This window comes from Natator depressus, chromosome 16 (assembly GCF_965152275.1).
Source record: "Natator depressus isolate rNatDep1 chromosome 16, rNatDep2.hap1, whole genome shotgun sequence".
Taxonomy (NCBI): Eukaryota; Metazoa; Chordata; order Testudines; family Cheloniidae; genus Natator; species Natator depressus.
This window is the reverse complement of record NC_134249.1, coordinates 13304657-13320461: the sequence shown is the minus strand read 5'-3', so window position 1 is coordinate 13320461 and position 15805 is coordinate 13304657. Positions and strand designations below refer to the sequence as shown.

Below are 15805 nucleotides of genomic sequence, written 5' to 3'. Positions count from 1 at the left end.
CTACTGCCACTTTTGGTTGTAAACTGCAATTAAAGTTCCCTTTCTTAGACCCCCTGGTCTGCTGTGTATTCCTCTGACTCACTAACCAGTGCGGCAACAGCACCAGTTCAGATGTGAAGGGAGCTGGACACATTCTGCTCGTAGTCTGAGAGTGGATGTGACTGGAGGATGGCAGGGGTCTGTCCAGCTCCCCAGGGTGCTGACCATAGTGACAGAGCAGCAATGCCCAATGAGCTATTACTACTGCGAAACTTGGCCCAGCTAGACACCTGGCTATATTCTTACAAGCATTCCTGTGTCTGTCGCTTTATCTGGCTTTGCTTACATGGGTCTAGATTAAGAGCAGTAACTCTCCAAGTGCACAGAGCAAATGCACTACACATTCAATGCACTTAACTTCGGCAACGTGTATCCCGTAAATACCTTTTCCTGCCAACAGAGCTTATTAAACCTGATATGCACCTAATAGAAACTCTCTGTGGAGATCTTAATGGATTCCTGTGCTGAAAGGAAATTCTCTCTTTCCTTGGGCTGCAGCAGCTCTTGTGAATTTGTTTGAGAGGGTGCAGCGGTGGTGCTGGCAAACCAGAGTAAACCCTGAGCCTTTGAAATGAGAGAAATGTGTGCAGAATGCAGCTGGTGATAACCTTTGTCCTTCAACTAGGCTAGTAGCAACACCCTCCAGCAGCCAGTGTGAGGTCTGTAAACAGCAGGCAGCAAAGATCAAACTTGCTTCAGAGCAGAAAGTAAGGATGATAAAGGACATGTATAAGGTAAATCTCTTCTCTGGGATGGGGATCGGAAACAATGGGGAGTTTTGGGAAGCTTTTGGTGCTAAAGGGCCATGAATTAAATTAGCTGCAGGTGATACATTGGCCTGGTGCCCTATGCCAGTTGTTGTGAAGAAACAATCATATGTCCTGTTTTTAAATGATTTCTCTCCCCTGTGTGAATTTTTTCAAAAATAGGGAAAATGGAGCTGCAGCTCTTCAATGTGCTCTATGAGCAAGTAGGTAACAGTTCACATACCTGTAATTCAGTTGGTGATGTCCCCCTTAGCGGCTAAGATGGAGCTGTCAGCTGTAATGCTGAACAGTGTTAACAAGTTAGCTCCTGCATCAAGACATGAGCAAGAACAAAATCTGGCTGAACTGCTGATTCCTTTCTCTCCAGAGCAGTGTTGGCATCTTAGAAGATGGCCACTTTAGAGTAATGATTCCTACCCGTTCCCTGCATTTTTTCCTCTGAGGCACTTTGGGGCAGGGGGACTGTCTTTGTTATGTGTTTGAACAGTGCCTAGCACAATGGGACCCTGCTCCGTGACGTGGGGCTCCTAGGTGCTACCACGATACAGGCAGTAGATGATAATCCTGAACGGGAACAAATGGCTCCTATACTAAAAACTGGTCTTTGCTACAGTTGTAATCTCTGGCTGAATCTCCACACTTAGCAACAGCCCTGCAAACTGTAGGAGAGAGACTGGCTGAATGTGGTGGAGCTGCCCCTACACTCGAAGAATTGAGATGGTAATTTAATTTTGTTTTAAATTCGGGGCTGTGCTACTAACTTCACTGCTAAAGCTATAAATGCAGTTAAGAGTTGGGAATGGTGAGCGGGAGGTAGAGCTGGCTGCACCTCCAGCTGTTGGTTAATGGAGGTTTTAATGGCGGTTTTCGTTGGAATGTGCCAAGTATGGCGTATCTGGCTTGGGGTGTGTTTAAAGCTTGCTATTAAATTATCGTTTAGGTCCTTGCCAAAATCCTTTTTTAAAAGACCTCCGCATGTGTCTAGTTAAATGGGATGGAATGACAGCTTGCCCATGTATTTGCAACATGAGGAGAAAACAGTGCATGAAAGGTGTTTAGTTCAACTAAAAGATGGAGCATCTGCTGTGTATTTTTTGGGGGTGGGGGTGGGTTAGGCCCCTGAAATACCCTGGCTGTAGTTGGTGGTTTCCTTCAGAGGGGTGTGGTGTGTTTTCATAGGTAGGCACCGCCATAACATTCCATTTTGTAATAAAAACCGCTTTATTGAACTAGCAGGATTGCTTGGACTTTGCGCTGCCCCTCTGTGCCAGCTGACCTTGAAAGCCGCAACGCGCAGAGTGCCCCCCGTGTAGTGGCGGGTTTTCCTTGCCATGTGCCCTGGAAGGCTTTAGATACTAAGCAGCGAATGTGCAAACATGGTTTTACCTGGGGATGTTCCCCTGTAGACACTATGGGAACATGGGGCCTCGCCAAGGTGGGACCTGACCTGTCTTCTCCAATGCGGCTATTGGGGGTTGGGGGTTGGACGGCCCTTTAGGAGGGAGGGAATTGATCACTGTGTGTAGCACTTGGGAAAGTGCTGTGTGTGTATGGGGGGGGGGGGAGAGGCTGCTGCATCGCTATGAGATCAGCATTGTGTCCCCTCCCCTCCTTTGCTGTAGGGGACAGGGTAGCCCTAGTCAGTAAATGGGAGACAGCGTTGCCCTTTAAGAGAATGCGGTGCCCCTCACAATGATGGCGGCCGTCGCCCTGCCCGGGCTCTCTCCCGCCCTGTAGTGCCCCTCACAAAGATGGCGGGGCTCACGCTGCCGCGCCTGCGCGCTGGCGGTGGCTCGCGGGGCGGGCGCACCCCCCAGGGAAGTGGGAGGGGTGGGGAGCTGCGCCGGTCGGTGGCGGCGGCGGCCGCCTGTCAGCGGGAGGCGGGATGGGCTTTCGCGGGCTCCGCGCGCTGCACTCCGCGCTGCGGCTGGTGGCGGTCGGCGGCGCGCGCTCCTTCAGCACCCGGCCGGCCCGCGTGCCCAGGATGGAGTACCAGGTACCGGCGTGGGGGCGGCCCGGTTACATCAGCCGGGACACGTGGGGCCCGGCGGGGGGGCAGGACAGCGCTGCATGGTCCATGGGCACGTGTCTTTAGCCGGGGGTGGGGATGGGGGTGGAGGGGAGGCTGGTGTGGGCACATCGCGGTTTATATGCAGGGTTTCTGGGGGGGGGGGCTCGAGGGCTTTGGGGGGGGCATCTGGCACACGTGGAGGCGGGGTGCTGTGCTGGGGGTGGCTGTTGACGCTGTCTGGGGGACTTGGCCCTCGGCACCGTTCGGATGCAGAGCAGCCCCTCCGGCCAAAACCTCAGTGGGTGACCCCCGACCCCTCGCCCCTTCTGGTTTTTATTTTCGGGGATGTGCCTCATACTGATATTGCGTAGGGCTCGATGGGCTTAAAATGCGTTACAGGGTGACTGGGGTCGGGCTCTCTTCCTCGTAGGTCCTAATAGCCCAGCTTGCCTAATGGTTTCCACTTACAGCTCCCTGTCTTCCTTCTTTCGTAACTTTCTTCCCATTGATTGAACTCAGGGGAAAGACTCCCTTGATTTCAGTGGGCTTTCAGCAACAGGCACCATACTTCAAACAAAGGTCAGGAAGTACGTGGGGGGAAATCATTCAGCCAACTTTGGATTTGTGGGGGAAACCTCTGAATAAATGAAAGGTTTCAGAGTAGCAGCCCTGTGAGTCTGTATTCGCAAAAGGAAAAGGAGGACTTGTGGCACCTTAGAGGCTAACCCATTTATTTGAGCATAAGTTTTCGTGAGCTACAGCTCACTTCATCGGATGCATTCCCGATGAAGTGAGCTGTAGCTCACGAAAGCTTAAATTGGTTAGTCTCTAAGGTGCCACAAGTCCTCCTTTTCTTTTTGTGAATAAATGAAATCACCCTTATCCCATCAACTTGGATTGGATTGTCATGCAAGCATCCACCGTCTTTGTCCAAGGCAGCGCTGAGGTCCACTTGCTTACCATTTTCTTTGCTGCAATCCATCCATCGCATCCTCAGCATCTCTTTCCTATCACCCTCTTCTGCTCTGCTGCTTTCACTAGGTGCCCTTCCTTCATCCTCTGCCTGCATCCAAACCAGCACAGCTGTACTTCCTGCATTTTGTCAAATTAAATGAAATCACTTCTGTACAAATAACAATATCACTTTTTTTTCTCATCACAACAGCTTACATTTGAATCTTAACATCGAAAATGGTTGGCACTGGTTGATTGGACTTCAGTTTGGGGGGGAAAAACTGATTTGTCAACTATCACTTAGTTACATTTGAAAACTGCATCCTGAGAATGCCCTGTAGAAAAGGTCTCTACATCGGAGCACTCTTCTATGTGAGCTGCAGAGCTGTATGTGCATGTTCTCTTCAAACGAAGGGGCTTTGAATATATGGAAATCGGGGACTGTTAATAGATGCTGGATGGTCTTAGAGGAGTGAAATGCGTGAAGCACAGCTAAAGCAACATGAAGGTAGCTGAACTGGAATCAGAATGTCCGATGATGCAAACAATCATGTTCCAAAGCACCATTAACGTGGCTGGCTGCACCTGGCTAATGTCTTCGCTCGCTTTTTCTGGCGCTTGCTGTGTTGCTTACTCGGCTCCTCCTGTAAAGTCAGAAGGGTCTGGGACGTGGACATGTTCAACATTCATGTGGAAACCGTGATTTCTACCCTTAGAACCAACTTTGACCGTGCAGCTCCATCATGAACATAATGTGGAGGGGGCTTTGTGTCTAATTAAATGATGTTTGGGCAGGAAGTGAGTCAGGATCACATGGGATTCACAGTCTTAACACCTGGCTGAGTTCTGAGTCGTGTCAGGTTTGTGGTTTGGGTGTCCCGATGTCAGTAGTAACCAGTAATAGTGATGAAGGATGGAGGTGGGTTTCGGTCCCTGGGGCAGGGACAGTCTCTTCATTAAGTGTTTGTACTGCACCTAGCACAGCAGGGCCTGGTCTATGACGGGAGTCCTGGGTATTGTGATAGTGCCTAATAATAATCTGCATGAGCTACCGTGTGTCTGGGTCTAGCTAGGAAGTTCTTGGGGTCACCACAGGTCGTGGGCTGGCTTCCTGTCCCGGTTGGAGAAGGGGAGCAGTGCATGACGTGGGGAGAGCAGGAGTTCTGGTGCAGTGTGGGGAAGACCTGATTCCGTCTGGCTCAGCTGAGAGAAGGCAAGAAGCGGATGGTGTGTTTGGTGTCTTTGCTCCCTGGGAGATACACTATCCCACCCAGTATAAATAGCCACATGTATCTGGAGGAGCATGGCTAGTGCTTTTTATAGAGGTGAATTGTGGGGAGTAGATCTGGTTACCGTCCAGCCCCTGCCAGAGCTGCACAGTCTACCCCCAGAGATACTTTAAGAAACCCCAATAAATTGCTACTCTGCACAAGGCATACTGGAACTAAAGCCAACCCTGGGAAATGTATTAATCAGCATTTAAAGAGGCTATTCTGGGCCTTGGAAAACCAGGACCTTAAAACACTCTGACTCAGACAGTGCTGTGATCGAAGCGAGTGAGACTATATAGCCCTTAAATGCTCTGCTCCAGATACTATTGCTGTGGTCCCATGGTTGGGGCACAGGACTGGAAGTCAGGAACCCTGGGTACTGATTCTGCCATGATGAGGCACTCTTTGTGCCTCAGTTTCCCTTCTCACACTGTCTTGTCTGTTTAGACTGTAAACTCTTTGGTGCAGAGGGTCTCTCCCATGCATGTTTGGCATGCCTAGCACAATGGGACCCCAGTCTCTGTTGGGCTTTCTAGGCACAACTGCAATACAACTAATGTTAGTAATGGCAATGGGTGAAAATATATCACGCTTAAAGTGTTCTGGTGCAGACTGTGGGCAGATTGTACTGCCCTTGGATCCACCCAACACACCCTGGGGCTCTGTTACACCAGTGCTCCAGCTTGCGTTCCTGGGGCTCATCTCGTGATCGGCGTATGCTCCGTCCCCACTCTCCGTGCCTTGGAAATAGTTATCAGAGCTGATTTTGTGCACCTTCCCCCTCTCTTGCCTCCTCTGGCAGCTGCCTGTCATGTTTTCTGAATTACTGCTGAGACGCTTCCTCTGTGGGGATCGCTCATCTGGGGTGTCACTTGTGCCCCTTATTTTTGTGGTCCTTCATCTTGTGTATTTTTAAAGAGTTATCAGTCGTGTCTCTTCCCCTGGCCCCCGAGTCTGGTCTGAGCAGACAGGGCAGGGAGATGCATTGCCAATCACCTAGCTAGTGGGGAAAACTCTAAAGGCCACTGGATTTCAGTTCCCTCTGCTCTAAGCACTGTACCTGGGACTGTGTAATTGCAGTCCCATAATGATAGCGGGGCAAGACAAGCTAGCTATGTGCAAGTCCTGCTGTTCTGAATGCAGCCCATGCTTCCAAGGGCCACTGTGGAGCAGACGGAGCTAGTGGCTGGTTCTGGCCTGGCCGCTATGTTTCACCCTCCAGCGTGTTAGTAAACAGTGGTGCAGCGTATTGCCTGGAGTGATGCACCCCCTCTGGGCCCTGAGCTCAGCCTTTGTTTGCTCTGGCTGGAAGCGAAAGCTGGGGTTGGTGTGCTCTGATCAGCGCTCACCTGGCAGGGAGAGGAGGGAGATCCTACTACTCCCCTTTGTCACGCTCCAGCACTGCTCTTGGTGCAGGGCAGACGAGGTTCTTGGCACAGGAGGTGGCTGATGAGCCCTTCACCTTGGAGGGCCCTGGTGTGGAGATGGACTGGGTGGGTGGCACTGGGGTTGGAGGTGGCTATCTTCCCACCTGTGATGAGGGCTCTGATGGCGGGAAGCCTGGTCAGTAACGTCGCCCTCCCCCAGAAGAGCGAAGGCTGGCAGCCGTGTGTTGGGAGCCAGTGATAGGTGGGAGCAGTGTGGGCTTGAGCTGCCTGGCAGCCCCTGAGCTTAGTATGTAGGTCCAGGGGCTCCTCTGTGGGTGAGCAGGAGACCCCCTTCCAGCACGCACAGGGGGCTGGAGCATTGGCTCTTGGCCACCATCCCCTCCTACGAGCGGAGAGCTGATCTGTGCCTCATCTTGTGAGTCTCATTCCAGGATGCCATCCGGACCCTGAACACCCTCCAGACCAACGCCAGTTACCTGGACCAGGTGAAGCGGGAGAGAGGAGACCCCCAGGTGCAGCTGGAGGCCATGAAACGCTTCTTGGAGCGAAGTGGGTTAAAGGTGAGAGCTGTCATGTCCCCTTCCCTGGCTGAGCAGAGCCCTCTCAGTGCCGCTCTGTGGCGAGGGATGGATGGAGGGCGGGGTGGGGGGGATGAGCATCCCAGGCTGTACTGGCCTCTCCGCTCGGTGGGACTGGCTGTGAGCCCTCCCGCCATGTTGGCACAGTGCCCGGGCCAGGGGGGGTCTCCCCAGCCCTGACCCCCTTCTCATGGGTTTGTTAACCTCTGTCTTTCAGGTCGAAGACCTGGATCAACTGAACATTATCCACGTAACTGGGACAAAGGGCAAGGTAAGCGGGGGCATTGGGGTGGGGTTGCGGGGGGGTGGGGGGTGGAATGGGGCACGTTGGGGTGAGGGGATTCTGTGGGGCGCAGGGCGAGGGGGAAACGATGGCCAGCATGCAGCGGGATAGGGTGAGAGGGGAAATAACTCGGCCGTGTGATGGGTCATGGGACGCTCAGGGTGCGGGTATTGGAGGTTTAGGACAGCGGCACTGGTACAGTGGGGATGAGGGGGACTCCAGGGCGCTCCCTTTTGCTGGGGGCTGCTGGGGAGGGCTGGCTCCATGGTTAATGCTGCCGACTTCTTCTTCCAGGGCTCGACGTGTGCCTTCACGGAGCGCATCCTCCGCAACTATGGCCTGAAGACGGGCTTCTACAGGTGGGCGCCCCGGTGGCTCCTGGGGGACGGATTCAGGGTGCTGAGTGGCACCCCAGGGAGGGTGGAATGGGGGAGCTGTCCCGGGTGCTGACTGTCTGTTCTCCCATCACCCCAGCTCTCCCCACCTGGTCCAGGTGCGTGAGAGGATCCGCATCAACGGGCAGCCGATCAGCAAGGAGCTCTTCAGCAAGTACTTCTGGCAGGTGTATAACCGGCTGGAGGAGACCAAGGTGTGTGTGGTGGGAGCTCTGGGAGGGGGCTGCTGCTGACCCGGGTGGGTATAAGCGACTGCTGTCTCCTGGAGCCTGTACGAGGCGCTGGAACACCCATTCCTTGGCAGGAGTGTGCCCCGCCACCAGGCCAGTAAGTTCCCATGCTACGGGAGTCACCCCTTGTGGTACAATAGCAGAGTCTATGCTCCTGGGTCCAGAGGGGGCCCAGGCAAAGTCAGACCGCAGCCCCCAGGCTGGCTCCTTGTAGGGACTGGGTGTGGGCGGGTTATCTAGTGCTTACAGCAGAGGACCTTTAGGTGTCCTTGGGAAGTCAGTTTCCCTGCTCTGTGCCTCAGTTCCCCAGCTGCGTGGCGAAGTTGACTCTTCGTGTAAATCTCTCAGATGAGCTGGGCCCTGGACGTGCCGTGTCTCTGCTCCTGCCCTGGGGGCTGGGCCGGAGCCTGGCAGCGCTGGGAGAAGGGTCAGTCCCTTGCTGGTCTTGTGGCAGGAGTGTGCTTATGGCTGTGGCTTAGCATTGGGGCTGGGGTAGAGGTGCCACCCTGCAGTCCCTGAGATAACGGTCTGTCCTGCAGGACTCCGGCCACACCAGCATGCCCGCCTACTTCCGCTTCCTCACCATCATGGCCTTCCACGTCTTCCTGCAGGAGAAGGTATGGCACTCCCTCCCCTCCGGGCGGATGGCTAAGTTCCTGCCAGTGCCCCACGGTGCCAAGTGGCTGCAGCCCTGATAGGCTGTAGTGGGAGCTGTGGGTGGTGAGGGTCTGGCCACCGGAGCCCAGGGCCCTGTCACTCCCTGGCCCCAGTCTCACCCAGCCATCTGCTGCTGGGATGGGGCCAGGGGCCTTTGTCTCTCCCACCCTTCCTCTCCCATGTTTTTTTCCTCCTTTCCTGGTTCCGTTCCCAGGGATGCCGAGTAGGAGAGTCCTGGGATCTGCACAGCTGTAGTTGCCCCCTGGGACCGCCTGTGTGAGTGACTGTTGCCCCCTAGTGGCTGCAGCCCACAGGGTAAAAGCTGTAATACTGCTGAGAGAGAGTGGAGCTTCTCCTCTAGCCTTCAGGGCAGAGGCCTGTGCGTGTGTAGCTAAAAGTCCTGGGTTCATGCTCTCTTACGTGCATGTCTTTCTGCTGCAGTCTGGCATGCGGGCAGCTCTCTGGGCAGCTGTGCGTTCCTGGGACATTTCTCTGAGAGTCTGGATCGGGGCCTGTCCCTGCCCCGTGTGTTTGGGCCAGGGTCCCATGTGTCTGAAGGGCTGCTGTGAGTAGAGCATGCCCTGCGTAAGGGTGCTGAGCCCTCTGTCCCTGCTCAGGGCTGTGCCATGGGGCTGTTCTGTTTCCTGCGTGTTGGGCACGGATGCCACAGATGGTCCCTTAGCACGCTCTGGTCTCCCCTCCAGGTGGATCTGGCTGTGGTGGAAGTTGGCATTGGGGGTGCCTACGACTGCACCAACATCATCAGGTAGGAGCAGGCTGGGCCTGGCACTGGGACCAGGTGCCCGCCTCCTTATTGCCTCCGGGTGAAACTCGCATGCGGAAGCCACCAGCTCTCCCCAGAGCAGGGACAGCCTGGGCAGGGGCCGGTGAGCCAATGGGCCTCAACCCAGCTGGGCCCGGTAGGGGAGTTAGGTCAGTTCTTGACCCCTCTGCTGACAAAGGGGCCCAGTCCTGGTGGCTGTGATGGGGACGCCTGGCTAGGGAAGCCATTGACCGTCCTTGAGGTGATAAGAGCTTCCAGCCATGTTGGGCTCGCTGTGAGCCGTAGCCTGGGAGGTGAAAGGCTCTGTGCCGATCCGGTGAGCCAGCCAGTGCCTTGAGTTCTGGGGCCTCCTGGGTGCTGGCTGCAGAGCTGGGGAGAGGAGCCCGCCCTTCGGGAGTCCTGGCACTGGGCTCTCACCTTCTCTCTGTCTACAGGAAGCCGATCGTGTGCGGGGTCTCCTCTCTGGGGATCGACCACACCAGCATCCTGGGGGACACCATTGAGAAGATCGCCTGGCAGAAAGGGGGCATCTTCAAGGTAGAGACCATGGGGGTCTGTGGGGAGAGGGGGTCTCTGACAGCCTTGAGCGGGCTGGTCCTGGTTCAGCAGGACCAATTCTGCCCACATCTGGGAAGTGAAACTCCCCTGGTACAGGAGGCTGGTCCCAAGCCAGAGGGCACAGGGCAGCCTGGGGGGGTGGGGGCCCATCTGAGGGGCAAGCTCTGAATCTGAGTGAGGGGTCCTAGCTCACCCCTGGGTGTCCAGGTCTGCCCCAGACCAGCAGCCTGTCACTGGAGTCCAGGTGTCTGCATGGGGATGGGGGGGCCTCGGCACTGGGTGGCAGGCTGGGTGGCTGCCCGTGACGACATCTGCTTTGCTTTCAGCCTGGTGTGCCGGCGTTCACAGTGCCCCAGCCTGAGCGGCCCCTGGAGGTGCTGAAGGTGCGAGCCAGGGAGAGCTCGGTGAGTTCTTGTTATATACATGCCTCCCCTGCCCTCTCCTGCTGCTGTCCCTGGGTCAGGGAGATGACTCTCCCTGCTGCACCCACGCCCGGTGCAGGGGCTGGGACGTCAGATGGCTCCTGCCCCCGTGGATGGTGCTGGCCAGAGGCCTGGGGTCCCAACCCCCTCTCTCCTCCCCAGGGAGGGTTGGGCTCCTGTGGCCTCTCCTCACTCTGGATCCTTTGCAGGGTGGCCCCGGGCCTGTGATCCCAGGGGTGCCCCCATTTCTCCTGTGCAGCAGCTGAGTGTGGGTGCTGCTGGTGCCGGCGCCCCTCGGGGTCCATCCCTGGAGAGGCAGGGCCAGATGGAAACGTGATGACCCATGAATACGAGCCCCAGGGCCCGGGGGTGGGGTTGCCTCAGTCGCTGCTGCCTGGTCTGTAGCTCTGCAGAACCCACCGGGGGCTCTCGGTCAGCTGGTGGAGCTGCCCCGTGGAGGTGGGTGAGTTGGGCAGGTTTCACCCTCTGCCCTCTCTCTCCGTGCAGTGCCCGCTTTACCTGTGCCCTGACTTGGGTGCCTTCGAAGAGGACGATCAGGCACTTCAGCTGGGGCTGGCGGGCGAGCACCAGCGATGCAATGCCACTCTGGCCCTGCAGCTCTCACGGGCCTGGCTGCAGCAGCAGGGGTATCAGGGTAAGGAGCATGGCCCCGGCACGGGGGAGCTTGTGCGTATGGGAAGGGGGGAGCTTGTTAGGGGGCTGGGGCCGCCCCTCCTTGCGCTGAACGGCACATTCCAGCCCTTGCTTCTAGTTCCTTGGTTGGGGCGTCTCTCCGAGGAGATTCTGGGAAAGTCCTGATTGGGTTGCACTTCAGTGCGTGTGCTCGCAGGGCTCCAGGCGGGCCGCTATTATGCAGCATGTGACCATCCAACCTGGTGCTGCTCTTTTCCCAGGTGCCCTGTGTGTGTCGAGGGTGAGGAGCTCTGGCTGGGACTTCATGGGAGACTGGGAGGGAGGGCTCTCTGCACCCAGCAAATACGAGCCAGCAAGTTACCAGCATGCTGGGGGCTAAGCTAAGGGGGGCCCTGCTGGCGAGGGGTGTAGGATACTTGGGATAGTTTTTATTTTATTTAAATTATAAGTTTTTCTTTTTAAAAATAAACCTGTTTAAAATGAAATGTGAATTTAATACAAAATATGTTAAGGTCTAAATGTATTACACCCTTTAAAAACATTTCAATTCAAAATCAGTGTAGAAGAGCCTCTATAAAGATTTAGAGTTCAAGGCTGCTTTTCTATGCAAAGAAAGAACCAGGGGAAAAACATCTAACTTTGGAGGACAAGTGTTATCAATGTGATAGGTTGCGTAATGTGTTAAGGGCTGGATCCTGTGGGGGGGCCCAGGGGCTATGCTGCTGGATGCATGAGACTGGCAAAGTCATCACAGGTGTTCGGACCCAGCCTCTGAGTTCAGGAGACCCCATCGTGTAGCTCATCAGGACCTCCAGTGACCCCCCTGGAAGGTCTCAGGCCCCTATTTTATAGGGTCTCCTGACCTGAGCTCTGATTGGCTCAGTTTTCAAATTATGAGTATTTAGGACTCCACCCACCCTGGAAACACTCTCTACCTCACGAAAAAACGCTGCAGTTTGTGTATCCAAAACATCAAAGGTGGTTTTGTTTAAAACTAAATGTGATGTGCTGTTTTGTGTGTAGTGCAATTCCAGGTACCGTCCTAATGCAGCTTGACACAAATCATGAGCAAAGTGCTAATTATCTAGTATAGAAGCAATGCAGCAGACACCATTTTCTAACATACTAAAAATGTGCAATTAACAAGAATCTGAAGCTACATAATTGCTTAAGTAAATGAGTATAGTTAGCGTATACTCTCCTGGGGAGCAAAAAGAGCTACCACATGTAATGTGAAAGTTCCTTGATGCTTGTATCAACCCACGAGGATGCACCTGTCTCTAGAAAAGAACCGAAGTGCAAATGGAACCCTTGATGAAAATCCACGATTTGAACTGAGGTTTTCCACTCCAATCACCTTGATTTAAATCAATCCACCCTCGTTTCTGTGGAACGTACCCCGGGGTGGCTCTACCAGGCTGACTGGAGTCCAATCGAGTGTGAGGAGGGGGGGCTACAGGCGGCCATGTGGGGCTGTTAGAACGGTGACTCAGCCCGCCTTCCATCTTTCAGGTACTGGGGAGCTGAAGGACTTGCAGCCAAGTGCTGAGCTACGAGGCAAGAGACTCGTGCCCCTGGCACCTGCCTTCAGGCCCAGCGGCTCCATGGTGCAGGGTAAGGATTTGGGTGTCCCCCCCCCCGCCCCCACTGCTGCTCCGGTGCCCCCTGCGTGTCCTGGGCATTTCCTGGGTGCACTGTTGTGGGTCTCTGGCTAGTGCCTGCCCTTGGCTTTGGCTAACTGGGATCAGGCCGGAGCTGCCGCTCGTTGGAGATAACGAAGCGCTGTGGGCCGTAACCGCCAAGGCCCCGGACTCTGCCCCCAGCCCACCCCGGGCATTGACATTTTGAACTTGCTGCCCTTTAGCTCTTCCTGTTCCTCAGTTTTAACCCTTAGGAGCCTGGTGCTTCCTGGGCTGCCAGCAAGTGCTGAGGGCGATTGTACATCACCAGCCTCCAGCACCAACCCGACCTCCCCCCGCCTCCCGTGCTGGGTATTTCCCGGCCTGTTTGTTGGCTAAGGGTCATTGTCTCTCCGCCACCTGCCCTAGGAGGCTGCCTGCTGCTCTGCCCCTTGCTGCAGAGTGAGAGGGGCCTTCTCTCTGCTCCGCTATTACCCCCCGTACTGTGCCCCATTGCGGGGTCCCTGGGCAGTGCAAAGCAGTCACTAGCTGGGCATATTACAGTAGCCTCAATATATAATGGGTTTATCCATGCAACCAAAAGCAGAGCAGGGCTGTTACCCCTGTTTTACCGACGGGGCACAGGGAGACCAAGTGACTGGCCCAAGGTCACACAGGGGTTTGTGGCAGAGCAGGGAATTGAGATCAGGTCTCCCAAGTCCCAGGCTGGCCCCTCACCACTGCACCATCCTACCTCCCCTAGGAGCACTGGGCCGGCCCACACCACGACCCTAGCCGCTGGCCTGAGGGCAGGAGCCCAGGAGGGTTGGGCTGGGTGGGGTCTCTGGAATCCGTACCTGCCCCATTGGGAGTTAGCACACTATGAGGTGGGCAGGCCATGGGCGTAATGAGTCACTGTCGGGCTCCTTGTCTCTGTGGCACAGGGGCGGTGCCCCTGCAGCCAGCACTAGAACGGGTGAGGCTGGCTGCCGTGGCCGCCTTGGGGGGTTAGGGAGCAGGCTGGACTGGCACAGTGCAGGGCTTGGGGGAGCTTGGTACCAGAATAAGGGGAAGGGGGGATCTGGTGGTGGTGTTGGGGTCTCCCCAGTGAAATGCCCCTGGAAGGTTTTATGGCAGGAATGGCTCTGGGTGGGTTGAACATACCTATGCGCAGGCCCCAGAGTGGATGGGTCACAGTGCTGTCAGCAGGGCCCCATGCCAGTCCCCAGCCTTCTAACAAGCCAGGCCTGCTTTATGACACCAGCGCCCCCCGGTCTCTGATCCCTTTGTCCCCACTCCCCTCATGCTGTCATAACTTAGCTGGGTCGGGCCCGCCAGGGAGCTGGTAACTCGGCTTGAACAACGGGGGCGGGTGTGTGGGATTGTGGCTGGTGTAGGGGGCTGCGAGTCCCTGCCGGGTGGGCCTGGCCCCTCATAGCCCCCTCTCCCCTCCCAGGTTTACGGGACACGGAGTGGCTGGGCCGCACCCAGGTGCTGCAGCACGGGCTGGTGACGTGGTACGTCGACGGGGCGCACACCACCAGCAGCGTGCAGGCCTGCGTGCGCTGGTTCCGCCAGGCAGCCCTCAACGAGGAGAAGCCTGTGGAGTAAGGAGGCGCTGGGACGGGGAGGGGGATCCGTCGCTCTGCTGTCACAGACTTTGCCTGAGCCCCACCCAGGGCAGCTGGAGGGAGCAGGCTTATGTGGGGATTTCCCAGTGAAGTGCCTGTTGGGTTGAGAATGAGGCTCCTGTGGCCCATTGGGGCGGAGAGCTTGTCCATCAGCCATGCCAAGGGTGCGAGCAGCACCTGCCTTTTCCTGCTGGAGGGGGGCGGGCCCCAGCCCAGCAGGGTATGTTTGGAGGTGGTAGGCCGGGAAGAGGAGGAGGGCTGAGGTTTGTCTCAGCAACCTGCATGGTCCCAGGACACCAGGGCGGATGGGGAAGGGACCCTGGTGGGACAGGCCTTGGGTTGGGGTTGCTGGACTTCCTGGGCCTTGTGAGGTGGCAGCTGCTAGCACAGCCAGCTCTGGAGTGGGGCTGGGAGCAAGAGCCCCCAAGCTGACCAGGCTGGTCCCTTCTCGTCTGCAGCGGCTCCGAGGTCCGGGTGCTTCTCTTCAACGCCACGGGGGACCGGGACACAGCTGCTTTGCTCAAGCTGCTGCTGGTGAGACTGTCGGTGCCTTGGGGCCCTGCCTGATACAAGCTGGTGGGCGGGGGCTGGTGCCAGGCCGGGCAGGTGGGTTGGTAAGGGCAGAAAATGGGCTGGCAGCAGATGGGCCTGCTGGCCCCTTTGGGGGGTGCAGATCAAATGGATTTGAATTGAGGGAGGGTGGTTACAGATGGTGCATGCGGGTATCTGAGGCTGCCAGCATCCAGCTCAGGCTGGGGGCCCGGACTCCTGGATTCTATTCCCAGCTCTGCCCCAACCCTTGGCTAAGTCGTTTCCCTCTGTTCCTCGTTCTCCCCTTTTGTGCCATGGGGTAACGCTGGCCTCGGGCAGGAGCTGGCAGATGGATCTGAAGTGCCAGGTGGGGCCTGGCCCAGGTGGTGCCCGTAGTGGTGTCTGACCCCTCCCCTGCACCTGCCTGGTTGTTCGGGGTCTGCTTTGACACATCCCACAGGGTGCCACCAGGTGGTGCTAGTGCCCCGCTCTTGTCCCCCAGCCATGCCCCTTAGAGTCCAGTCCACCTCTGTCTCCTGTAACAGCCCGGACTCTCGGGGTCTTCCAGCCTCTCTGCGCAGTGGCTGGGGGCGATCCCGGGATAGAGTCTTGGGGTCTGGATTTGCCCTCTGTTAGTGGCAGAAGTGAAAATAGAAGGGGAAGGGACAGTTTCCAGTGACTGATTGGCTGCTTTGCCCAGTAGCCTCTGCAGGAATAGAACCCAGGCGTCCTGGCTACCCTCTAGACCAGATGCACCCCTGTTGGTTTGTAATGGTTCCAGCAGGAATAATGACGGATGTTGAGCCAGTAGCCAAGGTCCTTCCTGTAAGGAGCTGAATCCCCTGCTCATCCTCCTCCCCTCCCCCCACCCCAATGTGGGCCGCCCAAGGCTGCAGCACCAACCCCCTGTGCTGGCATGGCCATTGTGCTGATGCTGTGTCTCTTGTGCCCCAGCCTTGCCAGTTTGACTACGCCGTCTTCTGCCCCAACTTCACGGAGGTGTCTGCGGTGGGGAACGCAGGTCAGTACCCAG

At 56.5% G+C, this 15805-nt stretch overlaps 1 protein-coding gene across 6 annotated transcripts in view; it reads left to right on the top strand.

Moving 5' to 3' along the window:
* The first annotated feature begins 1441 nt into the window (after positions 1-1441).
* FPGS (folylpolyglutamate synthase) overlaps positions 1442-15805 on the top strand; it is a 43797-nt gene continuing 29433 nt past the window's right edge. For 2 of the 6 annotated variants that reach the window (XR_012642115.1, XM_074973838.1), the window contains exons 1-14: positions 2683-2802; positions 6862-6990; positions 7226-7279; positions 7586-7650; positions 7766-7880; positions 8456-8533; positions 9278-9339; positions 9792-9894; positions 10242-10319; positions 10845-10992; positions 12504-12605; positions 14067-14217; positions 14700-14775; positions 15727-15793. Coding sequence is in view for 5 of the 6 variants with exons in the window: in XM_074973838.1 (XP_074829939.1) it covers positions 2692-2802; positions 6862-6990; positions 7226-7279; positions 7586-7650; positions 7766-7880; positions 8456-8533; positions 9278-9339; positions 9792-9894; positions 10242-10319; positions 10845-10992; positions 12504-12605; positions 14067-14217; positions 14700-14775; positions 15727-15793 (1339 nt within the window). In the remaining variant the exon portion in view is untranslated. Of the gene's footprint in view, positions 1527-2682; positions 2803-3688; positions 4280-4432; positions 4691-6861; positions 6991-7225; positions 7280-7585; positions 7651-7765; positions 7881-8455; positions 8534-9277; positions 9340-9791; positions 9895-10241; positions 10320-10844; positions 10993-12503; positions 12606-14066; positions 14218-14699; positions 14776-15726; positions 15794-15805 lie in introns of those variants that run through there. The other 4 variants (XM_074973839.1, XM_074973841.1, XM_074973842.1 and 1 more) reach the window with 4 other exon arrangements.